The sequence below is a fragment of the Bactrocera oleae genome, chromosome 5 (assembly GCF_042242935.1).
Source record: "Bactrocera oleae isolate idBacOlea1 chromosome 5, idBacOlea1, whole genome shotgun sequence".
NCBI classification, from domain to species: domain Eukaryota; kingdom Metazoa; phylum Arthropoda; class Insecta; order Diptera; family Tephritidae; genus Bactrocera; species Bactrocera oleae.
In genome coordinates this window covers 39,538,407-39,566,384 of record NC_091539.1, presented here as the reverse complement: position 1 = coordinate 39,566,384, position 27,978 = coordinate 39,538,407, and the positions used below count along the sequence as shown (strand labels likewise).

General features: G+C 34.7%; 1 protein-coding gene across 3 annotated transcripts in view; it reads left to right on the top strand.

The window, feature by feature from the left end:
* dpr8 (defective proboscis extension response 8) overlaps nucleotides 1-27,978 on the top strand; it is a 365,949-nt gene that overhangs the window by 241,746 nt on the left and 96,225 nt on the right. For all 3 annotated transcript variants that reach the window (XM_036366258.2, XM_070110386.1, XM_070110387.1), the window contains one exon: nucleotides 18,599-20,322. In XM_036366258.2, the coding sequence (XP_036222151.1) occupies nucleotides 20,277-20,322 (46 nt within the window). In that variant the 5' untranslated portion in view covers nucleotides 18,599-20,276. The remainder of the gene's footprint in view (nucleotides 1-18,598; nucleotides 20,323-27,978) is intronic.

Genomic DNA, 27,978 nt, shown 5'->3' with positions numbered 1-27,978 from the left:
CACTGTTGACCAAAAAGAGTATTTATAATCAATACGTAGAAGTTTTGGAGAACTGAAAGAACTGGGCTATTAAAAATGTTCATGTGGGATCCTACGTGAAACTTGCCGCAAGGAACAACCTCTTTACTCAACTTTTATTCGTCATACTCATACTTTCATATAATTCAAGCTCCTTCCACAGAGAATCACTACTTCACAACCGAAGCAGCAAGCATACAATTGATTTCTCACCAACAGGTCGGTATTTGACCTCTACCGTTACCGGTATCAGTAACTGCATTCACTATTTAAAGTGATTTCAATTCAGTTCGCGTCTCTTGTTGTGCAACTGTGATATGCTGCTGCGATATCAATGTTTCTATTATCCTGCTGGCATTGCTTTACTTTGTAATAAAGTTCTCCCTTTCAGATGTTTGCCATTACTTCATTCCTCTTGTGTTTTTCTTTTGTTGTGCATTCGTTTTTGTTTTCTTTTGGCACTCTCAAACGCGGGAGCTACAAAATGGAAACATTCTTGAGATTGCGCTCAACAGCTGTGGCGCTGACGTATTGCTGCCGTCTTTCGTACATTTCCACGATTTCCACCTTCATCACTGCTTGCAAGTGTATGTGCGTATGTCTTCTGTTATTCTGCGCACTATCGATTGCATTTCCGTTGTTGTTACTTTATTTCTGGTGCGAGTAACCTACTTTCGCAGTTCCTTCTTTTACTTTTCACATTCACAACAATACACACACAAACACATAGCTATACGCAGCACAAATAAACTGTGAATTACACATTCTTGTTTGCCTCTCAATTACTTGACTACCTTATTGCGATTATTCGCACTTTAAGTTTTCACATTCTGACTCAACCCCCGACTCGCCTCCCGCATTACATCACCTCAACAGCTTATTGGTAAATTTAATTTTGGTCTCCGATTGGTTGTAATTAAATTTTTTAACTATGTAAATATATATACCTCACTTGTAAACACTGGATGCTGCTCCTTACTCAAATTGTTTGTTCCTTCATATGCGCCTTGGTCTTATACCTTCCCTCCTTCAGCTCGCAAAGTAAACTCCGAACTGCGTTGAGCTAATTGTAATTTATACCTGGAACAGCGACAAGCTGACGTCCAGGGTTTGTACCTTGTGTTTCTTCTTCCTTGGCATAGCATCTTTCAAACGGTGTTTGTTCTTATTGGCTTTGGTTGTTGAGGGAACTGGTAGTTTGCTGTGCCAATCATGAAAACGAGCTTACTTGTGTTGTAATTGAAGCCATCATGTAGATTATGCAAATTGAATTAAAATGTTTTATAACTCGGTTAGAGAGGGTCGTTAAATAATTATTTAACAAAGAAAAAGAGTGAATAGTAAAAAGATAAGTGTAACGAAATCCACCTAATAGTATCCAGAAAATGTATATATCAAAAAATTACTGGGATCGAAATACAATAAAGCCAAGAAATTTATTTGGAATTTGGCCTATTATATTTTCGAAAAATATTCTCAAACAACATCGCATCTCAGCGAGAACTTTGTTCGCCCTGCAGTGGTTTGGCTAGTGGATATTATCCTGTCTAACTAAGATATCGCGAGCTTTCTCAAACACCAAATGTTCAACAATAGCGCAACAAGTAGATATTTTTTCCTCTTTTGGAGTACCTAGTAGCCTTAAATGCAATATTTGAGGGAGCTCTGGTCTCTTAAGGACACACTTTCTTCTTTTTCTTGCATATATTTTACCATAAATAAATTGTAATTATCAACTGCGAGCACCGCATATGTGAATCGTTGTGCCTGACACTTAGAATCCCATAGCACAGTTGGTAACAAATGGACGTGCGAATATTAGCAAGCAGATATAAATTTTACAATCATTCAAAGCAGGACACGGAGAATATTATAACACAGTTGTCTTGTCTAATCCCATATAAAGAATGGACGACAGTAAGGCTAAACATAATTAAAATAAATATAAATCTATTAATAATACCGGTAATATAGTTTCTGAAAAATGACTGGTTCAGGCTTAGATTTTCTAAAAGGTTGAAAAAGTCATTATGTGGGAATCAGTGTAGGAAATAAATAACATTATAAGAGCTTCAGTATTTATTAAAATAAAAAGTGAGTTCTCATTTTGAGTCATAGAGTGGCTATTTACCAGGTCCACGAAAGTTGACTTTTCACTGTTTACTATAAGAAGCTGGCAAGACTTGCCAGACTTTAAGATTATATTGTTAGAAACATTTTTATCTCAAATTTGCTTTTACTTTTTCGCTTCGAAAAATTATGTTATTTCAACTGCATACATATACACTCTAATAATGTCAAACCATATCACTATTAATTGCAAACACGTGGTCAGTATTTACTTTATTTTGTAGTCTATTGGCATGAAAAATAATGTATTCTTTGTACGCTCAACAACGCATATTCATCATTTGCTTTAGTAGATAAATCGTGCTAATACCCACTTCTTTAAACTTATACAAATTATTTATGCCGAATGCAAAGAATTTTTAAATGTCCCCAGCTCCAATCCCAATGTCCATACAAGAGGCTATCGCATTATTTCCACTAAGCTGAAAGTTGAGCTGCCATATCACTGCGGCCACAAATCATGTACTCAAAAATAAATAAATACGAAAATACTTAATAGGCGTAGAAGTAAGATTCAAAAAAGGTCAATTGGTGCGTCCTTGAAAAGACAAAACAAAAATAAATAAAAAAATGCAGGCATTAAAAAAAGACAAAAATGCTGGCTAAAAGATAAAACCTTGAAGTATCGGAGGCAAAAAATGATATTTATCTACCATACAACAAAAACGAAGAATATGGAATAAAAATGTCGCCCGCTATTCATACTGACGTCTTATGTATTCAATGACGCTCGCGCCGCCCCACCCGCACGCTGTCGGGTTGATAACGTGCTGGGTTTATAAAATTGAAAACGGGAGTCATAACGAGGATAATAAATTAAAACGGCTAAAAAATGTATTTAAGATGCATAGCTACTTAGCAACGCTTAGGTTACTATGGGGTGAGTTTATATTACTCATACGCCCTGTTGCACACGACAATGAATGCGGACTTCGCTAAAGCAAATACTGTTTAGGTGGTTTGGCAGCAAAGCCAAGAAAAAAAGAATGTTTGACATGTTTTTAATAATTATATTAAAAATAGCAAGAAGTTTATATTTGTCACGTGCGTAGGTTGAAATGGTACATTATACACACATCCATATAAATATAATTGAATTAATTGTCATGAAGATATTTTAATTCAGAACAACATATTGTAAAGCTTCAGTTTTTTTTACATTTTAAATATTTTACAATTTCGTTTTGTAACAACAAGTTGTAAGCCTCTTATTAGCTACTTTCGTTTTAATTTTGTCAGTGGAACTCTGCAGTCCTTTCCACCGCCAATTGTTGAATTTTTAAGACTTGTAATTTCCCTGTAGTTAAACAGCAAATGTATTATACAAGCGCAAACGTAAGACACTTAAATTGTGTTATATGAAGAATAACCCAATGGCACGATTTTATTTTGTCAAAAGTATCATGTATGGTTTATAAACTACCTTCAGGTCCTCTTGTTGCCATACTCTAAAAGTAATATTGATTAAGGTATTTAGCTGGTTGACTTTTCTTAGCACATATCTTCCATATTTTATTCTCGTTATTTATAAATGAGGTTTGAGCTTCTTTTTTTGGCAATATACATACGCAGTCTGTCAACATTTTTTTGCAATCCGAAAATTTAATTGAAAAAAATTACCAAATTTTTATTCCTAAATGCCGGATTGAAATACTAAAAATAAATTTTAATCAAAACAGACCAAATAAAAAATACAAATTTAACTTATTTTTGACATACAGATCAGAAAAGAATTATCTCCCAATTTAAATAATATATCTCCCATATGGACCGTTATTTTTGATAAAAAGTCAGCCACAGGTGCTGGAGTCCATTTCTTAGGTGTCTGGGAGCTTCAACAGTTTTAGTCAGATTTTGAGAATTTTTAGACTTGAGATGGTATACTTTAAAAGTACTAATTGTGCAAAGTTTTATCTCGATATAAGCATTGGTGTTTGATTTGTATGTATGTAAATTAGGTACCAAATTTGGTTTAAATTGATCTAGTAGATCCTGAGATATGTGATATCACTCCCATCGTCAAATTTTGACACGTGCTCTTATAAAGATCTCTTATACCATTTGAACGAAGTGATTTTATGTCAATTATTTTTACATTTATCAATATTTACCATGTAAAATGGCGCTGAAGTTTACAACATAATTTTGCACTTAAATATGTGAACATGTGCACTTAATGTCATGAATCCTTTGATTATCTTCCGCCGGCGACATCAACGCAAACATAGTACAGTGTAAAATCGTTTAAGGCCACGTATACTCAAAAACGCATACAAGACGGTAAATATAGGCTGACATACACACACACATTAAACTCTGTATATATGAATATATGCATATGTAATGACAGAGTTATTTTATCGCATGCTTCTCAACCGGAAAGCAAACAGGGAAACGAAAGGATTACCATTTCAACAAACATTCAATAGCTGCACCCTCAACGCTTGTCCTCCACTTGCCCCCTAACCCCCCTCCCCTTCCCCACGATATCACCACGTTGCTAGCATTCAGCGCTGCGGCAGTGCTCTTTGGTGTGCCTGGCATTTGAGCGACTTATCCTTGCCGGCTTCGATTCAAGTCATCTTTTAGCATTTACACCAAATGTCTTTAGCCGCTAAGGATGTATTATACATTTCCGTATATCCTTTAAAAGCAATTGAGGGCGACAACAACAACGCCGAGGACGACATCGACACTTTCGGCGATCAGCGCAATGAAATACAGCTGTGTGTGCGTATGTTTGTGTGTGTATGTGACATTTACTTATATAATGAAATAAATATTAAATTACATTTTGTGGCAGCACTTAAATTGCGCTTTTATATCGTCATTTTAAGCACGTCTGTATGTTTGTACAACTAATCCAGTAGTTCATTACTCCGCTATATATAACTGCAAATATCTACAAGGAAATATTTGTGGTGGTTTTTTAAGCCAAGCCTTACTCGATATCTGTATGTAAAATTGTACAAGGACATTAGTAGAAATATACATATACATATTTATTTCCTTAATGCTTTTCCACATCCGCAGTAATAGGCCTCTCTTACCAAATCGCAGAGTTTGTTGTCAGCAAATGTTTGTACGCCGCATATTAAGATAACATTAAAGAATCAGCTTGGATATTAGTGGTCTTACATATTTTCTTGGCAGCCTTCGAACTTGCCGAGTTACTTATTCATCATCAAAATTTAATACATATGATTTTCAAACAGCTGCCGCTCATTGGTTCATAACATAAGCATTCTGAGTGACGCAAGTTTTGTATTTTGCAAAAATTCGATTAAAATGAATGTCGTTTGTTAATAAAACTTAACTTTTTTATAAAAATAATGCCTTTGATAAAAAAAAGTGCTTTATGAGCTAGGCGCAACAACCACTCGAAAACGGCTATCTGAGTTTCGTAAAGCCCAAAAAGGGCCGAAGAAACGGCAAAAAGTTACAGTTACAGACGAAAAAATTCTCCAACCTTATGATGAACTCAAAATCAATTGTAAACAACAAAGAATTTATGATTTTGAGCAGCGTGCTTGGAGCTGTCCAATGGTAACCAACCCGAATTTTTGACATGTGCTAATGGCTTCATTATTTTTTATTGAAGTCGAGTAACCCAATCCTTAGGCTGGAAGACGGAAGGTACCAAGTAGGTATCTGCTCTAACCAGCAAGTCCATGAACATTTTAGTGTATAGCCAAGCGGCAATTAAGGCTATCCGTAGCGCCAATAGTTAGTATCATTGCGTTAGGTTATGCAAGCAGGCTATAACTGAACTTAGTAGGTAACCCGGTTAATACATCTGGACACGCGGTCATATAAGAGTAAAAGAAAATTTAAATGAAGACGAACTGGCCCGCTCGGGGGCTTAGGTGCAGCCGCCTGCTGTCTTACGCTTATACACCTCCATATTCAAGCAACAAACGAAGGCTGGAAGAGATTAAAAATCAATTGCATAGAAAAATGTTCACCTTCAAAAGGACAGCTCGTCAACTAGCCCACTATATGAACTCTAAATTATAAAGTTATTAAAAAGTTTGAAAAAGTCATTAATATCATTATGAATGACGGTTTTATACATAGAATTTTTTTTTAAAAGAAGCAATATGAAAGCAGCAAATTAGGGGGGTTATAGACATCTAAATAAACGCACATAAAAGTTATGGGTTACCATTGGTCTCAAATACTGAATTCCATAGTCCTTTCTTGAGCACTTAGTAGCAAAAATAGCCTTTGAGGAGCGAAATACATTTCTGTAATAGCTAAGAATAATGCCAAAATCCACTTTATGTATGTATGTATAATTAAAATTATAAATACTTTAAATATGATTAATTCTCACAGCATGTGAAGTATAATTATACCCTGAAGAGTTTGTAACAACAAGAAGGAAACGTCGGAGACCCTATAAAATAAATATATACATAAATGATCAGCATGATAAGCTAAGTTGATTTAGCCATTTCCGTTTGTTCATATGCACCTAGATGAACTAGTCTTCTACCCTGTATTTTTGGGCTATCGATCTGAAATTCCACGTCCTTTTCCTCAAGACCCAATTTTTTTTGTGTGAATTTTTATATACGAACAGCGTATGCTAAGTTTGCATTATGTTAGTAACACCCAGAACAAAACGTCGGATCATATAACGTGAACTAGTTCTTATCTCCCCAAGAAGCTGCTCGTTTGTCGGAACTGGCGATATCGGACCACCATAGCATACAGCTGCCATACAAACTGAATAAACTAAATCAAGTGCTTGTATGGAACACTTTTTCATTTGACGAGATATCTTCAAGAAATTAGTCATGGATTATTGCCTAACACAACGGTGCAGTTTTTGAATAAATTTTTTAGATCGGATCACTAACATCTATAGCTGCCATGCAAACTGACCGATCAAAATTAAGTTTTCTAACCGAAGTTAACGTAAAACTAGAAGTAACATAAGTTTGTCACTATAAATATAAAAAAAAGGGATGCAACGGCTAAATTTCCAAGCCAGAATGTCTCTGCTTATGTAAAGAAATCGCATGAATTATTACAGCATAAAATGAAAAGTAGCAGCTTTTAAATTTCGACCTCTAACCTCTTCGAGGTTCCTTTAAAAATTTTAGTGTTTGCTTTGGCTGACAAAAAGATAGCAAAATATATGTGTTGGTGCATTTGAAAGTTAAAAACATACCAAAATCTTTGCTGACAGTTATTTATGGCAGTACCGGTGTGCCAAATTCCAAACGTCTAAAAATATATGTAACATATCAATGTAGATATGTATGTTTTCCATAGAAAAGAAATACAAAAATTTTAGGTCACTACTATCTAACCTCTACTGCACATAGAATCCTTTCAAACTAAGTGTTATTTTTCTTAAACCACATTCTTCGTTATTGCCTTTTAATTACATCGCCACATACTGTCCTTCGTTTTGGCTTGAAAGCATTTTTCTCTCTGATTTATCATGTTTAGTTAATGACTATTCTCTGGCTTGCCATGCTGTTGCAAATACGTATGAAAACATAAAGTGGGTAAACACAGTTATATTCTTTTCACTCCTTTCATATATGCACACCCTTTCGATATGACCTAAATTCTGCTATCTACGAAATATCAGCCATTCTTCTTTGCCTTCAGCTCGCCAGTATCGCCCATTAAGTTTTTCCTCCTTTATACCTACATAATATTCCGTAATTTTATATAAATTTTTATTTATTTCACCATTTTTCGTAGGCACCTGCCGTTTATACACAGCGCACACTCGAGGACTCACACGCACACATGTAGGTATATATAGCCACTGTTATATCAACAGCACTTTTAAAATTTAATTTCCTCAGGTACTCAGTTTCATTTTTATTTTATTTTCATACTTTTTACGGTTTTTACGAAAAGCACGTGTATGTCTAACTGAGTACTTGTATGAACATACCATATATTTATATGTGTGTGTGTGACTGTTTGCACTGTAGCAGCATATGCATGTCTGTGTTTGTAGTATTTGAGCTTGCGCTTGTAAACATGTCCATTTCACTTCATTGCAGTTCCGTTAGCGTAGCAATTCTGTTGGCGCTGCACTGTGCTTCTGTGCACTTGTCCACGCCAAGCTATCAGTTTTTGAAGAGCACAAATAACATTTTCTCAATTTCAAATAAAATACTTGCAGTCGCAAAAATCTTACAAAAGAAGCAGCAACAAATATAAGGTAGCGCGAACACCTGCTGGCAGTAACTTACAACGCTGTCACCAGTCACCAGTGTGTTCTCCCCCACTCCAATTACGCTCGCTACTCCCTCCACAGTCTCACTTTCTTAGTGTCACAACCTGCAAGTGGCGCCACATAGCGGCTGCAGTTTCTTGCATTTTCTTATATACTCTCACCTATATTAGATATTATGTCTTAGCTGTTAGCACCTGCTAACTTAACAACAACAACAGGCAGTGACCCTACAGCTCACAACCATAATGTTTCTAGCCACATTTATGGGACGTACAAAATACTGTTGAGTATGCGACGAGAGCTGTGGAAAATGTGTCATGTGGCTTTCACTTTCTTCATCCCTTCAGGTATTAGTAGGAATTTTGATAACATCAGGCGGTGTTATCTCATCATATTTAGTGGAAGTACTACATTTCACAAACTTAAATAACAATGTGAAAATGAGAAATATCGGATAATCGTCGCCACTGCTCTTGCTCACAAACAATTTTAGAAAAAGCAGAACGTTATAGAGGGGCTTATTTTAAAAATAAGTATAATCTTGGAGCCAACAAAATAAAGATGCCGCAAGAAAATATTCAATAAAATTTTTGTCGAAGCGAACTTTTAACCCAAACAGAAATCAAGTCGCATACATTTGCTATACGAATTTTAAAAGTTTGAAGTAAAATCGAAAAAAATTGCAGTCGGTAACAAATAAAGCGTGCTTTTTAGAAATATAGAAAACATTATTTTAAAAAAAGCCATGGAAATTTATTAAATAACCGATATTTTGCCTGTGCTGTATAAAAAATTGTACGGTACTTTAATCAAAGGAATCCATCCAATATGAATGGAAAATACTACAAAATTTTATGAATTCAACTTCGGCGTCCACCGCATTCTTCTGATCTAACACATGGCAACACTTTCTCAGAACTCAACTGCGGTGTAAAAATTTTATTTATGGTGAAGAAATAATAGCCGAAATAAGGCTAACTTTGAAGCAAAACAAAAATCATACTACAAAAATGGCGTTAAAAAGTTGAATGTCAGAAAACTCTTGATTCTTGATGCTTGATACTTCCGTTAACCGGTGATCCGAACGATCAAATATGCTTCCTAACCAATATGTCAAAGCTACTTTAACAGCGTAGACAATTTCCTTGACTTACCTCACAAAAAGTTGACTAATTAAATAAAATCACACGGCCTGGGTGGTCACTGACGGGCCAATTTCTTGATAGGATTTCATCTCCAAAATTTTGTTCGAAAAAGTGAAGTTGATTCCAATATACAGAAAACGATTTATATCGATATGGGTACGCAAAAAGTTTCGACTTGGAGTTGTGGTTCACATTATTCCACATTACTTTAGGGAAGACGTTCGTATGTCTTAACATTGTCAGCGTTATTTTCTCAGTACGTGGCAACTCTATTGAAAAATATGTAATATTTCTTAATTACGATCAGCAGGACATTTTAGGTGCCTTATTTTACGCATTTCGAAATATTGGCTATGAAAATATTTATATGAAAATTGTTCCGTTAGTACCCATATTGTATTATATAAAATTAATCTTACTTTGTTTGAAAATGCCATTTTAGTTCCTTAGTAATAACACCTGGCGCTACCGAAGCATAAATATAATGTGAGTATTGTCACATGGCGTTAGTTTATAGTGCTTACTCAGTCAAGCCTTTTAAGGATTCTATATGCTTTGAAAGTTTGAGTTGAGTTTGTGCTCACTTTAGGGTTGTTTTTTTGTTTTTTTATTTGTTAAGTTATTAAAAATTAATAAAGTGTTCTTGGCGCACTTGCTTAACTTTCAATACTAGATATTTAAATTCTTATATTTTATTATGAGTTATATTCAATTTTCTGCTTCTAAATTTGGAAAATATTTAGCTTTGAATTGCGAGTCCATAACGTGTTTCTTGTTTCTTAGTATCTTTTTCCTGTCTTTGTTTACCCATAGTTCGTTCGAATTGTCAAGTATTTAGGAAGTAAAAAAGCATTTAATTTGTAATGCGGAATATAAGTAATCCCGAGTCCTTAGTGACTTGCTTGTGAAAATCCACAGGCACATTTGAATTTTGAGATAAAATATTTTGATACCTGAATGGCGGAGTTTAAAAAATTTGTTGAATTTGACCCAAAATTTGGATCAATTTGGGCCTGTCAAAATTCGATTTTATTTTATATCAAAAAACGGGTAATTTTATGGCCAATTATGAAAAAGGGCTAAGTTTGGGGAGCATTTTATACTAGCCACAGAAATACCTTCAGATATTGGTAAAACTTTGTATCAAACTAGGGGATGATTGTCCAGATTTGATCCAATTTACGCCCAAAGTTATGCCGTCGTCATACAAATTTTATCTCTGAATTTAAAAATTAGACTTTCCAGATTGACCACATATTTGGTGTCTGGGTCTTTTACCATAAAAGTTATGGACCGATTTCGACAATTTTTGGGCGTAAAATTAAATACCTTGAAAGCACTGTTTGTGCAAAGCGGATACATTAGTTTGCATACTATAAAGTGAAAGAATCATATTGAATTTAAACGTTTTTTATATGGGAAGTCGCCGTGATAATCATCCGATTTCGCACACGGTGTTTGATAGAAAAATTAAGGTTATTTCACATACCAAATTTGGTTGAAATTGGTCAAGCAGTTATTTAGATAATGAATTTCACCATAAGGTGGGCGGTGTCACGCCCCTTGTCCAATTTTTACATCTGAACCCATAAAGTTTATTTATTGGGAGTGGGCGTGGTTATCATCTGATCGTACCCATTTTCCCAGTGTATGAAAAATGCTAAAAAAACCTGCTTCTCAGCAATTGCGGTTGAGTTGACTGTAGCGGTTTGGAAGATATGTACATTTAACCATTTAGGTTATACATCGAAATATGTTGTTTCGAGTAAAAGCGTGTTTAAAGATAAACTTATGGAACTGGTTGAAATCAGCTATACTACACTTTAGAAGACCGTAACTCAAGAGCTATTTCAGAGATCCACTTAAAATTGTAATATGTTATTTTTAAGGGCATATACTAAATGCAAAAATAAGGACTGGAAATCCTACTAGGTGTACCAGTCATTGATCATTGTACGCTGATCCATAACTTCTGTTAAAGTTATTCTCGGTTCTTAAATAACTATGTTTAAGATACTAACTCACTTTAGTAATGTTTGTGATTTTAATATTTCATTTATTGTTTTATATTTTATATATTAAATGTTTGGAAAAAATGTTCAGTTTTATGTCAAACAATTATGAACGCTTAAAATAAGAACACCCCTAACTACTAATAACGCTAAAATGCAAATTACATTCAGTTGAATGAGTTAAGTTGATGTGTAGTCGTAAACTAGCTAGTTGTTTGAGAATGCCAGAGAAATATATCGCAGCACGCTTACACACAAACCCACCACAACAAACACGAGCATGCAAATATAAGTGCTGCGCTACCTACAATTGTTAATTGCCTCTGCTTGATGGCAATAGTTGTGCTGAAATGGTTAGCAGCAGAGGAGAGTGCAAAAAAAAAATAGTTTTTAATGAAAAACTATGTGGAACGATATGCTACGAAACAAAGCAATAATATGACAAATGACATACTACCATACACAACCGGCGACAACTGCCAACAAGCGACGAATAATGATGAGTGCATTTGTAAGTGTCATCTACGCGCTTTGTTTACACACCGACATTTATGATTTGCAATTGTTGCTATTATTGTTGTGTTGTACAACAACATTATTTATTTATTTAGTTGAAAGCATAGCAGTGTTGTTGACAAAAATCATTGCAACAAGCACGTCTTTGTTGCTACTGTGATGCGTGAGTGAGAGTTTTGTAGTTTACATTAATTGTATGTGGATTTTACACTTCCGCCAAAACGCTCAAACACACACCAAAGGCTGTGCGCATGGCATATATATAAGCAAGATTTGTACGTGCGCAACTAAAAGCAGCTAACGCCCAGACAAACGCTTCTGTTTGTTAGTTTTTATGACTGGAGAGACGATAATGCACATGTGTGTACATGTGTGTGTGAACAGTTGAGCGTATACGTTGGAGTGCCTGTCACACGTGTAATCGTAAAAATAAAGTTAATTTGTATGCCTGACTATCCTTGCTACAACCATGTTATCATATGCCTGCACTTGTGCTGTGTCCAATGTGCACCTAAAAGCATACTATATATTTTATATGTGCCTGTTATCAGTTTGTGTTTTACTTAAAACTTTATGACATTCTGCAACATTTTATCACTTTTCGGAGACAAAACATAAACTTAGCTACACTATACAAATACAGATAAGCTAAAATATATAATATAAATACATATACATACATATATAATATAAATATAGCTCCTAGCATATACACTATGCACATACATATATCTGTTTGTGCGTGGAATTGCTTTGCGGATGTGAGCTATCTATGTACAAGGTGTCAGAAGCGTTGTTAACACGTCTATAGTGGCATTTTTGTGCACACACAAAAATACACTTGCATACATTTGTAGTTACATGGTTGTATGGCAAAGCTGTCACGAGTTTCCGTTAAAATTCTGTCGCAAAATTTTGTACCGCAATTTCATTTCTACACTAAAGCAGCTGCTTGTTGTGTCACGCATGCAGATTAAATTGATTAAAATAATAAAGTTAACCGAAAATGAAAATTTACCGGCATTCAGTTGAACAAATGTTATTGAAATAAAATTGTCAAAGGAAGTATGATATGTATATCCTGAATTGTGGGCAAAATACGATACTCAACATGAAAAATATGCAATGTATGAGGAAAAATCAAGAAAATCGTAGATGGCATAAAATATCCGACAGCTGTTTATTTTAGAAGTGGACAAAATACAAATTAATGTAGCGGATCTGATGTGAAAGACCTTTTGCAAAACCACACATATTTTAATATAGAATTCACCCAGTTTCACCTCTTTATCTCCCCAGTCACTGAAAGTATCGTGCTCACAAATATTCGAATTGCATAATATTCTTCTTATCAAATGTCTGTGGTTTGTTCCTCGGGCAATATCATGGTGGCAATGAACTTTATATCCAAAAACGTCTTGCCTAATCATCCACTTTTATTTCACCTTGCTTCATTCATCAAGAATTCAAGCATTTCATTGACATGAAGAATGTGGCGAGCTTCAGAGGGTGGAACTATTGTACTTAACGTCAATTGCAAAACGGCCTCGGCTAAGGACGTAATGGAAAAAGTCATGTTGGCTTAAAAATCTCACTATTGTAATCTAAACGTTTACTTTGGTTACCATTAACAAGTATTTCGTTGATAATCCGATGAATAAAAATGCGCCTGTGTGATGCTAGTGAAAGATATATTGTATATGTGGAAATCTTAGCTGAGATTAAGGTTTCCAAAATTTGTATATTGTGACGTTTTCTTCTTCTTCACATTCAAGTTGCCTTCTTGATCGTAATATGCGACGATTAAGATATATGAAAAGGGCTTAGCTCTATTTGGAACTCACTTGTTTTGACGTTAAATTAACTTCTTTGGAAAGTATTGCTGTGAAGGTCGCTGTAAAATTTACAAAAGCGAGGTTTACGATAGGCTTCCGATATCTTTTCTTCTTCATCTACATCTCTGAAATCTTGAACTACTGTGTCGTAAAGTCTACCTCAGGTGGCTTTAACTCTCTTATAGTATATACCGACGAAGGATATGTGGACGGGCGAAGTCATTGATAGCTCGAAGCTCGGTGGGAAGGTTGTAGGGATGCTTTCTGTTTGGACCAGACTACTACTGTGGTTAAAACATCGCGACAGTCATATTTTCGGTAAACCAAAAGAGATATTCGAAACTGATATTAGTCGCCAAAACATATATGTGATATACTCAAAGCACTTTGTCGATTTATGAGGATGTTTATAATCAAAATATAAATGGCTTTAGGTATTACACGGACTGGCGCTTTAAACTTTCTTAGTGAGATCCCTGTTGGCGGATATAACAGGATCGACTTTTATCCTAACCCCACCTATTTAGAAAGCAAGAATAAATCACACTTCTTCTATAAATGTGCTGCACATAAGTTATACAAAATCATACAGATTTAGACTAATAAAAAAAACAATAAAAAAATAGTGAGTTATAGAAAAGAATACTAAAATTTTTAATTTATTTCCACTTTGATTACATTTTTTTCAAAGCATTGGACTAATCAAAAACTCATTATAATCAGTCTTATTTAAAAATTTTATTTTTATTAGGTTTTGATTAATAAAATCGCATTTTTAAATAAAATGGCCTTCGAGTTACTCGTGCTTACATGTATGATTTTATACTTGTAGCACACATTAAATAATAAATAGAAAATACAATATGTATATCAACTATAAGGTAACCACAACATCACGCTGCCCGTATCGAAAGAAGTAGATTGTTCCTATTGAATTTTTAAGCCAAAATCACTTCCACGACCTTGAGTACCCAAAAATATGCATAGCACAGAGCAGCATTGCCAGCTTTAGAAACAGCCATTCATTGTAATCTGCTTAAAAATTCAACTGACAACATCAGTCAGCGCATACTAATAAATCATAACCGAATTCTTGTTTTTTGTCGCCCACTAAGTTAAACGCTTAAACAAAGACCCAAAATAAAAGCGGAGAATCAACAAACACTTGCAAAAAGGATGAATATATGCACCTACATAAATCAGTGTAGGGATGTGGATATTTAAGAGCACAATGCGCGTTGCACACATATAGACAGCAACGTTAACATATGAATTCACAAAATATTCTGCTCAACTATGTCATGCATATGAGCATCCTCCTACAGCCCGAAGAAAAAAAGGTATAAAGAGCATACGAACAAAGGCATGACAACCCAGGAAGAAAAAAAAGGTCAAATAATTCTCTTTTGTGGTACCATTGAGCACTCCGCGGATTTGCGGCAGTAAGACCTTGCATAATCAGTTGAGGAGAACCAAGTCAGTGTGAGTGATTCCAAGGTAAAACTTTCTGAAATACAATACTAGGAGAAGCTAGTTCACATTTTCGGCTGGGTTGCGGTTATGTTTCTAAATATTCTCTTCTACAAGGGCACATATTAGTGTGTGTGTGAGTGTGACATGCCGCTCAGCCTCTTCACCTCGTTGCTTTGACTAATTTTTTCACTTGTCGCCGTGTGATAAATTGTATAAACATACGTATGCCAAAAAACATAGTGTGTTGCAAGCGCATGGTGTGTTGTGGGGCAAGAGTGGCAAACAGCGTTTGCAACTGAAGCGTTTGCCGCTTGTCGCATACAAAAAAGGACATTAAAATTTTCTTTGTAACACGAGAGTTTTTCTACACAGTCTAGTGCATAGTAAATTTTGGCTGCATTCAACTTTGCTGCTCCACTCCACCGCTTAAGCTTGTGAATATGTCACGTACAGCACTGGTGAATGGGTACATTCGCTTAATACCGTTAGAGTAGTTCGTTTCAAGTACAAATGCTGAAATGTTAGTTTCTGAAGACGGATCTGACTTCGGATTACAGATCTCAACTGCATACATAAACACCCAGAGACTTTTGTGTAATGCAGCTGTCGCTGGAACGCTCAAAACTTTGCATAGCTGTGTCTCTCTCACAAAGCTTCAATTTTGTGTCTGCTTATGTTGGGGGCAAAAATTGAAATGTTTTCTTTTAAGCACATACATAAGTGATGAAAAAAAAAACAGCAGACATTTTGTATTATTTTTAAACTGGCTACAGCATCTGAGTTTGTTGGAAGCTATCATGTGCAGCTTTGACTTCCAGAAAAAAGATTTCATTATTAATGTTGCCCAGTTTTAAGGCAGCAATTTATCAAACTTTTTTGGCTCACCTAAGAATTATGCAATAGTGTGTAATAAATGCACATGACTTCATGATAGGATTACGAAACTTGCATACTGTGGCAATATTTATTTGGGAAAATGTCTGAAATTCCACTTTTTTATCAACATTTTTATTCTATATCTAGTTTTGGATTTCTAATGGTTTCTAACTGATGTGCCAGTTAGTTTTACGGCTAACATAATAATTATAATAATATACATTTATGAAATCGTTTTGTAAAGTTTAAGACAAACGAGGCTTTCGAGAGCTTTTCTGATTTTTGAAAACCTTCTATTTATTTGAAAATTTTTGAACGAAATTTTATTAAAAGAGGCAAATGGTACAGAGTAGCGAATCGAACATTTTACACAAACGGTACATAAGGATTGACAGAACTGAAAAGTAACTGTCGAAAATTACAAATGTATACTACCATATAGTTTGTCACTCTCAATTCACTATATGCTAACTATGCCAGAAAAAATGTTACCATCGCACTGAAGATCTAATGCCCTTCACAGGTGCATTTCTTATAGCATAAAAGTGTAGAAAAATATCGATATATTTATTTTGCTTGGTCAATTTATATGGCAACTAACTGTTATATATATATATATATATATATGTATGTTATAAAGGTTTGATCCAAATAATGTATCCAAAGATTGTAGCGATGCCTGAGATAATAGTCTGTTCCAAATTTCGTGGCGATAACTTGTCAAATAAAAAAAATTCCATACAAGGACTTGAGTTCGATCGGTCAGTTAGTTTGGTAGTTATAGGCTATAGTCGCCGATATCGACGAATCTTGCGAATGAGCAGCTTCTTGGCGAGAAAAAGACATGCGTAAAATTTCATATCGATAACTCAAAAACTGAGGGACTAGTTCGGGTATATATAGACAGACTGTCAGGTATACATGACAAAATCAACTCAGCTAGTCACGCTAATCATTTATACAAGCATATATATTATACCTTAAAGTGTCTCCGAGTTTCGGGTGTTATAATCATCGTGACAAACTAAATATTCCTTTTTCAGGGTATAACAGTTTGTATGGCAGCTATATCATATAGTGACCCGATAGCAGCAGTTCTGACAAACGAACTGAACGAACTTATACAGGAAGACAGACAAACAGACAGACGACATGGCAACATCGACTAGCTATTCACGTTAATCATTTCTAAATATTTTTTTATATGAAGTCTCCGACATGTCCTATTGGGTGTTATAGACTTGGTGGCAAACGTAATATAACTATTTAGGATATTATAACTACTGAGCATTAACGAAAGCGCGTAAACTACTTGTAAGATGTACCTATGATACTTGTATAATTTCTTATAACTAACTTAACTCGTGAAATGTTTTAAAATGTAAGTTTTCTACAAGAGAGCTTCAATAAAGCTAGCGAGCAGAGAAACTTGGAACCGATGACAGATTTTCTCATTCTTGATGATAAACTAGACGGAAAAGCCCAAATACCAAAAATGATTGAAACAGTGTTTTATCTGATAGTTTCTTTATTTTCTCTGATAGTTTCTCTAACCACGAAATTTTTTGTATCAGATACTTTTCTCTTTAGCCTTTTAGCGCTCAATCAAGAGTTCAAAAGAACAAACAAGCATAGAAAGTATACTAGTGTCCAACTTCTTCAGAGTAGTAACTGTTAAGTAGCTGATTATAGCTCATGTACTATACCCATTAACTTCTATCAGAATTTTTTTTTTCGATGAGTGGACATCGGTGAAGATCATGATATACCTCAACAGCCGTTGGTATTGTGCGATCATATAACCGCAGTATACATTCCCAAAACACTTTTTTAGAAAATTTCCAAGTCTCCAGTCCATTAACGTGTAAAAATCTGGGTTAATTTCGGTCACATAAATCCGACTATTGTGTGGGCCTCAACGGTTGTCGTATAAATATGTAAATAAATTACATATATCGTAGAGGTCTTTGAAAGAAACTCTTATATATGTTTAAATTACCTCCTCCTTAGTGATGTCATAAATAAAAATGAGTATAACTCGTGTTAATTGTTATACATTTTTTTACCAATTAAATTTTTTAGTATTTTAAAGATATTATTAAATCCAGCAAAAATGTTCTTCACAGCGTTCTCATTGTTAAAGTGCAATGACAATACTTTTCTTCTCTAGCACTCTCACACTCCTTCAGCGATTAAAATACTTCAAATACTTCAGAAAATTAATATACTCGCTTTCTCCAATTATTTTTCAACGGCACGTTGACAATCTTGTTCTTGAATCCGGAATTTTTCGTGTCATTTAATAGCACGAGATTCATTTTACACACAGCATTAATAAGGTATTTGCATTTTTACTCACGATTTTCTTCTCTCTACTTGCAGGTGGCAAAAGGCTGGTGTGGAAAATAAATACCGGCAGTACAAATCCAAATAATTGCCACTCAAGAACACCTATCAACAAGCACAATAACAACAACATTAACAACTACAAATATTACTAAAGCAATAACGATGCCGACTTAATGAAAAGGAAGTGAAAGAGACGAGTTGAAGCCATCGAAAATGTGTGTATGTGTGTATGTATGTGTCAGCATTAAATGAAAATGCGATGAACAGTGCACAACAAGCTCAAGTCGTAGTTGACGCTATTGGGCTGAGCGCCGTTGACATGTGAGCCGTAGCTCGCAGCGATTCAACGCAAATCGACGGCAACAAAAGGATAACCGTTAAGGGATAAGCGAAACGACAGCACGTGCCATAATAATACTGTAAAGTGAAACCAATTAAAAAGGCGCATGATTCCAGCTGAGCGACAAGCTGGAGGCGTAAAACAGCCAAGAGCCGACGGATAATTTTAAAATAAAAACAAAAATAAAATAAAAGCCTAAAGCAGAACAGAAACAAAAACAAAAGAGAATACAACGGAAGTAAATTTACAGGAGCAACAATGGCGATAGCATCCATGTAGCAGCCACGTTCCCGTTTTTATGCTGAAAGATTGATAAATAATGCAAGCATGTTTTTTCCGCAAAATAACGGTATTCTGTAAGAAAAAGCGAACAAAAACAAACAACTGACAAACGCACGCAGGCCAATAACAGAAGCGCGGCAACGATTTTTGAGTGAAAAACGTCGGAAGCGTAAGTGAAAGGCGGAAACGGAACCGACCGTGATTTTGTTGTGATTTCATTTATTTGCTTTTTCTTTCTTTTTGTTGTGTTAACAAGCGGTGAAAGGATGATATAGATTTAAAAATAAAATTTTCGTCATGCTGGACAACAGCTTATTAACGCGTTAAAAATTGTAAATGCAACAACAAAAATAAACTTAATTTTACATCAGCTACCAGTTATAGTAATAACAATACCAATAACAACAATTGTCATTATAATCAGCACGTAACAAATAAGAAAGCTGCGTGACTCCAACTGCTGCCACGTCTAGCTGCTCAACGTCGCTGTTAACAGTTAAGTGATTACTAACGGTTTTTATTGTTTCTCATATGCATTTGTGAGAGCTCGCAGGAATTTCGTGGTGTTTTTACTGAGTAATTTTCTTCGCACGTATTTTGATTTTATAGATTTCGTATGCCATTTGTATGCCATTGAACGCGAAAAATGCATTTATGTACGAGTATATGGAGGGAATTTAAATATCTACTTTTATGCACTATATTTTCGTTGCATACCGCCATTTAATACACGTGGGCGTTATCGATACATTTTCACAAAAGTTTTAAATAGAGAACTTAATTGATTTTGCACTTATTTTGTGTATTTAACACTTTGAATTAATTAGGTTTTTATGCACGGAACTTATATGTGAAGAACAATACTAACAACAACACAGCGTGTACATGTGTAGTCCTTTAGCAAATTTTTACTTTCGTAACAAACACAACATATCGATAAAACGTACAATAATTCATAGTAATAACACAGGACATAATTAAATATAAACAAACGGCCGAGTGCACTGTCAGCCATTTAACAATTTATTATTGCAACACTGACGACAAAATCATCGCTTAAACGCAAATCCATCAAGAAACAATAACAAAATGACACATTGGGTGCAGATACTGTTGGCGTTGCTGATGTATGCAGGTGAGTCGAATGCGCTTTTTTGAACCAGAAATTAATATCTTTTGTGTTTTAAATGCTATTGAAAATAATTATGTGATACAGTCATTAATTTGCTATCAATAAATTTTTATAATCGGGAATATTTCAGCTGGATATTAAACTTAAATAAACGGTTTCATTGCCATTATATATGCATACATATATGAATATATATATTTAAGCAAACCTCACATAACAGTTTTCACCGCAAAAGCCTGTCAATATTTAATTTATCCTATAAGTTAAACACTTTTTTTTTAGCACTAACTTATTTCAGCGCTATAGGTACTTTGGGGCTCAATTATAAATAAAACATGTAAGGAAAGGCAAAGTTCGGGTGTACGCTTACAAGGCTCAAAGTCGGAGAAATACCTTCAGGAGTTGGCAAACCTTTATATTAAAAAATATTTCGAAAGAATTCAACGTTCATTATTCGAAGAAAACGTAAATGGATTATAATCAAATTTGGAATTTAATAAGTTTTTAGACGCAGTTACGATATTGTTGTGATATGGTTGCTATATTTTACTTAGCGACATCTAGAATTATATTAAAATCATTTCAAAATGAGAAATATGTCATATAGCCTCAACCGACATACGTCAACCAAAGATCGGAACTGATTATACTTGAACAGTTTAACAGGTATAAAAATAAATTTATGCTCTCGCCACATTTTGCTACAGAGTTGTTTGTAACACCTAAAACTAATCGAGATAGATATAAGTTTATATATATAAGAGTATATATTATATAAATGATCACGATGGCGAGACGAAGTTGCGATAGATCTATAAATAAAGGCCCCAAAGACATAACGTCTTACATCCGAGATGGCACGAGAGGGCTTTACATGAGCCACATTTAGATGAAAACCCATTTCTAGGGACGTTCTCGACCGATTTCAGCCAAATTCGGTAGATGACATTTCCTTGAGTTTCCTATGTTAAATAAAATAGGTTAAATCTAACAAAAAACCACGTCTGCTGGTATAATACAATTTTTAATTCTATCTGATTATTTCACTTTCCAGTATACAAATCAAGCACAAATGAATATAATCGGATAAAACTTTGCACAGATAGTGCAAAATGTTAATCTTTATCAATAAATATTTATTTTGTCGCCTTCAAACTATGCTGCTTCTGAAGCGATACACATATGCCTTGTAGGTCCGGGTCCAGGATCGCCTTTAGTTCCCTCTGCGAATTTTATTTTACGGTTCCAATCGGGTCGGAACGGGTTTCACGGAGTGATAACTTGAGTTTTAGAAACAAAAATAAGTTGCATGGAGCCAAATCCGGCGAATACGGTTTTTGGTCTTCAAATCGTTCATTATACTCTGTGGCAACATGTTGTACCATGAAACCAGAAAGTTTCCGTAAATTGTTTTTTTTCGATATTCGCGGTTTGGTTCGTCATAAATTCGTTCCAACGGGACAGACGGTCAATAAAGAGTATTATTTGAACGCCAACAATTTCCGGAAACTTTCTGGTCATAACGGAGAGTTCGGAGTGAAACTTTTTTGATAATAGTGCATCTGTATATCGAAAATTGGGTGAACCGGATCAATAATTCACTCAGCCCCTATGCACATAATATAAGGATTTTAAAACTTCTAGTTGAATTTGTACCTAATATGTCGGTCAATGTGTGAGTTATCTTAAAGAAATTTAAAAGCGTGTTTTTCTAATAACAATGTATCTTTGTACACAAAGTGGATGAAATCGCGTGAAAACTTGCTTTAGCTCCCACTGCAGATTGAAGGTGCATAAAAATATCAGACAGAAAGCATTTCAAAAGACTGCTGTATAAAATGTTGGAGAAAAGAAAATTATCGGCGTGTTGAGCGCCGCGTAAGACCAGTCCACAGCACTGTGTCATTCATGCTATTCTAGCGCAATCCAAATGAGCCATGACAACGCACATCTACGAATGAGGAGTTTACTGTCGCCACGGAGGCGGACATAATATACTCTTTTAGCTGCAGAGAACGAATATAATTTCAAATAAAATTTTACATGTCAGATGCAACACTTTACTGTCATTTGTCAAGCAGTCTATTTGTGGTGCTATCTACATCCTAAGACCACATGCACTTACTGGAATATAAAACTAAAGCTTACTGTCTTATAAGAAATTGTTTGATGTTTGTTTCCTAGTCTTGCTAAAGCAGAATTGGAATTGGAAAGATTCCATCTTGCCAAGTTCAAGTCAGCACGTTAAGTTAATTACAAGAAGTATATGAGAGTATCTGCGCCATCTTAAGAAAATGCTACGAGTGACTTGTTTTCGGACTCTATAATATTTCACACTATATGGAAGCATTAAAAGTAGCGACAAGCAGTTGACTTCATCAAATTGTAGATATTGAGCCTAAGATTTTAATTATTGTTTTTTAAGTTGTGACTTTATTCATGTCTATCAATAAACATTCCGAAAATCTACGAATATTAACTAAATAACACACCAAGATAGTTTGTATTTACTGGAGATTTCCAAACAGTTTTTCATTGCTAAACGAGTTAAATATTTTTATTTCATAATTGCTTGTGTTTTCTTTTAGTGAGATGATCCCCTTTAACGAGCAAAACAACTACTGAGCTCGTTAATAACTTGCTATTCATTGATATATATACCATATATAAATTTAAAAAAATTTTTATTTAATGTAATCTGGTTTAAGAGCTACACTCACAATATGTAAGTATAATAGATTCTCATTTTATATTTCTGCTTTGATATAAATTATCACAAAGAAACCAATTTCTATATTTTAGCTACCAATAAAAATTTATTTATCAAATTTGAAAGAGAAGCATTTTTCTTCGAAAACGGTAAAATAACAATAAATAAACTGCTTGCAAAGTAGGACAAACTTTTCCTCTTCAAAATCAATTATTTTCCCACAAAGCTTTGCGCGAAAAATATGTAAGAAAGTTACAGAAGCAAGCAAAGTCTACCAGCAAACAAGGCTGCACTCAATCTTCTTGGGTATTAGACAGAGGAAATTCCAGTAAACTACTACAAATGCAACCACTTAATGTTGCCATAATATATATTGTGAAAACATACATACGTACAAGTAGACCACTTTGGTTTAGCCCAAAAAGGAGAAGTAACCGCACAAAATTACGGCAAATTAATACAGTTCTTTGCTGCGTTGACGTTTACTTGCAGAGAATAAAAGTTTTCTAAATTCCGCGGTTCTTTCGTGCTTTTCGCTTAACGTATTTGGAGGGCATGTACTTAAAACTTCGTAAGTAAATAAGTTTGTGTGTGCCCTGTAGGGAAAATCTGTAATAAAATACCAAATATCTACATATATTTGCAAAAGTGAGAAATTCAGTTTGAAAATTTCAAGTTTCGATCTGCTCATACTTAATATATGTCTGATTTCGTAATATATAATTGATCCAAAGCAATGGTTTGATAAGTTTTACGGTAAATCTGCCCTAGCACATTTTACGTCCATTTCTTTTTTCGGTGCAGCCGAATTTAATGTTTTTTCTTGTTCACATTTGATTTCAGTTTTCTGAATGAGTTCAGGGTCGTATTAGAGCGTGAGAGATAGATGCACGGTCCTATGCACATTAAATGTTTAAGTTAAGAAGAAATACTAGTTTCCGAAACCAATCCTGAATATTAGCAGATCGGCCGGAATAAGTGCTCTATGGCAATAAAAAAATTCTACAATCGAAACAAAAGTTATAACCTCAAACTGGACCTATAGCAATTATAAACGTAACATTCGCCCACAGGGCATACAAGTACACAAAAACGCACATAAATTGTGCAAATTATTTGTTTCTTTTTTACAAGTTTTCACAAAGCAGGGAGTGCATAGATGCCACTGTAGCAAAAACCGACAAATAAACTTTGTAAATTCGTTTAAGCCGAGCCATGCCACACCGCCAAACTCACATAAACGCGAGCAAGCTGGGGAAAAACACATACATATACATATACATGTATTTGGATGCCCGCGCAAGAATATTTGCAAGACTTGCAAGTTCCAAAATTTATTCACTGCAAGAACCACAAGCGCTGCAACTGCATCCAGCTGAGGCGGCAAGTGCCACGCAGCTATGTGAGCAGCAAGTGGCGCTTGCTGGCGCTGGCGACGGGTGTTAGTGCTACGCGTTTGCGACTGCCACAGCGCAACTTGAAATGTCCCTTACTACAGCAACTAAACTACAATAGCACAAATACACACACAAAAAAGCTTTGAATTTTCCGACAAAATTGTTTACAGAATTTATGCGTAGGGTGCGCGTTAGCACGAGTGTGTATGTGTGTCTTGTATGCAGCTACTGCTTTTGCGGTTTCTTGTGTAGACGGCACAGTTTCGACAGCTTTTGACTGCAGGGCTGGCAATTCGTGTTGCCACTACCGCAATTTGCTGCTCTGCCTTCGCTATTGTCTTTTTTGTTTCGATTCATTCTTTCTCTTCCACTGCTTCTTGCAATTTCTCTCGTATATTTGCAGTCCCTCATTTTCCATTTGCGGTCAGGCAATTGCTAGAGCAAATTGAACATTGCAGGCGGCAATTTCCAGCAGCTGACTCTGGCAACTGCGCACACCCCACACCTACACACGTTGTCGTATTGTAGCTACAGTTACGAGAATTTTGCAGTGAAAAACTTTTTAGTACGCAACTAATGGTAACAACTGTAGTTGAAAACATTGCCAATGATACGCCAAGTCATTGTCGTACTGCCTATGCGGTTGCAATATCGACGGGATTCATATATATGCATGCATTTTAATTGCATGCCGTTAGGTGACATTACCAGCAGCAATAACTGCCTTTTCGCTGCGCTTAAAATTTTTAATTACATCATTATATTGGCGTGTAGATTGTCGCTAATAATGAGTACTTACGTTCAAGTACACACACACTCACATACACACCCATACAGAAAAGATCATTCCAAAGTTATTCAGCGTGTGATTAAATAAATGCATTTACATAAGCATACATGTAGGCGCTCTCATTTATATTCATGCTTGTGTATTATACACGTTGAATGGATCGCAATTAACGCTCTTTTGAAATCTGGTTGTTAATAAAGCGTATTTTCGCATTTAATTATAATATTCATGCCACGCACATATACCATTAATACAAAGCGTTAGTTATGCAGGCAACGCAACAGTTAAAAATTGTGTGAATTATTTTTACATTAATGATTATTTGAAGTGAAAAATGTGCTTAATTAGTTTTTTTTTATTGGAAGTTATGCATTTAAATAATCACGGCTTGAGTGCACTTGATAGGTTACATAAGTAGATTTTTCACTTTCTGTAGTGAACTTTAAATTGTAGAGCATTTGACATAATATTTTTGGTAATTAATTGTGGAAATTTTAAACATTATTTTACAGAATAAACAAGTATCACCTGCTTAAAACTTTTAAATATCAACCATTAGGCAGTTTAAAGCGTTATTTATTCAAATATTTAGGCAAAAGCCTAATATATAGACCTGGGATTTTGAAAAGTAAAAAATTTCGATTGTGAATGGATGTGGCTCTCAAAACTAGATGTTATCTTAAATTTTGTACATAATCCACTATTGAAGTACATGAAGAAGACTGGTTCTGCCAGTTTTGGTTGTCGTAATAGTTTTTCTATATCAAAAAGGATAGCAATAATCCGGTAACTATTTACAACTAGACAATATTGTTAACTTAAATCCATCCCATTCTTGAATTCTAGTTGCCCAAGAGAATTTTTTGAACAATATATAAATTTTTGTTAATACAGAACTTTTACTGCACTCTGTATTAGTTGCATTGTAGAGGAAACACATTTTGTAATACTCCCTCTACAAATTAGAATATCATGCAACAAAATATTAGTTTTTGTAAAATCTTATAACATGTCTTAAATAACTTCGGTTAGTTAGTCGTATTTTCTAAAAAAAAAAATCAGACCATACACATGTTACCATATAATCGCAACATGTTGCTACATAGTACAGTAGTTTTGTTTACCTAGCGGTTATTTGTATCAACTAAAACTAATCAAGTTAGATATGGATTTATGTTTAATAAATGATTAGGAGGATGAAACGAGTTTAATTCAGAGTGACTGTCTCTCCATCCATCTGTCCATTCGCCCGTGCAAGCGACAACTTGAGTAAAAATTGATCTTAATGAAACTTGCTACATATGTTTCTTGACGAACAAGTAACGTCGATAAGGCAGATGGGTGTAAGTGGACCACTGCCACACCCTCAAAACGCCATTAAACGAAATCCTATAAATTGTCATATTTAAGCACTTAATTAAGATAGAAAAATGTAATTTGGTACAGGGGTTAGCTTTGAAAATGGGTAAAATCAGATAATGCCCACGGGCTTTATAGGAGCAGGTATACAAATTGGTCAATGGGCTAGGCAACGCCATATAAACATATAAACATTTCAACCCATATAAAAATTCCAACTATTTGCTCCCAAGTAAAACTTATTAATCTTACGCCCAAAAATTGCAAGTATGTAAAAAATCTTAATAAAATTCAGAAAGATACAACAGTGTATTCCCTTGCCTAAAATGATTGAAAACAAGAAAATACTTCCTTCTGTCCTCATATACCTTATAAACGGATTTTCAAACATCCGCTAGACCTTATATCTTATATATTGGTCAATCTGTGAGGTTTCTTAATGAAATTCAGAGAACCCTTATCACTAGCCCTATTAACCCTATATAAGATAATATAAAAAAAATTATATAAGAAGTTTCCAGTTGGCTTTGTACGAGTACCGTATATATCAGTCAAAACGTAAAATATCTTAGCAAAATTAAGTGAAAGTATTGGATATACTACAGTTTAGTGCCCAACATTTGGTGTTACCTCAACTCCCATATACTACATATATTGATTTCCATTAGTCCAGAATGAAAGTGGCATTTCCCGGCCTTTAGTTAATGTTTTCCGCATATACCCCATATATTAATTGTGGTTCTTTGATTGAGTTTGTAACACATATTTAAGATAATTAGGTTGATCTTAAGATTAGTGTTTCGGACATGCAAAATGTGTTAATGAAACTAAGTAAATGATTAATATACATAAGTTAAGTAAGATACCAAATTTGATTGTAATCCATACACGATTTCGTCGAACAATGAATCATGAATTTTTTCGCAACATTTTTTATTTAATATAAAGTTTTGCCAACACCTGAAAGAATTTCCCCGTCCTTAATTTTTTTTTATGGTGAATCTGACTTTTTTACACCGACCAACAATTTGTTACTTGCATATTGTTTAAATATTATCTACCATTTCATTTATGAAAACCTCAGGAGGTGCACAAATTACATCCAAATTTCTCAACCATTTCGTTGCGGTTCCATACGTTTCACGTAAAATGGACTGAGATGTTTTTGTTTTTGCATTAAGGTGTGCAATATGCAACGTAATATCTAGAAATATAACAAAACGTCAACTATGTGTTCGTTCATAATACGGACCGTCAACTACAAAAATAGCAAAAAAATTTCCCAAATCGCGCCAAAAATATGCAGGTAATCGAAATAAAAGAAGAATAAAGCTGAGAAACCAAATTCACGACATATTCGAAACCACTGAATAACTGTGAATAATGGCGAAAAGCTAGTGACG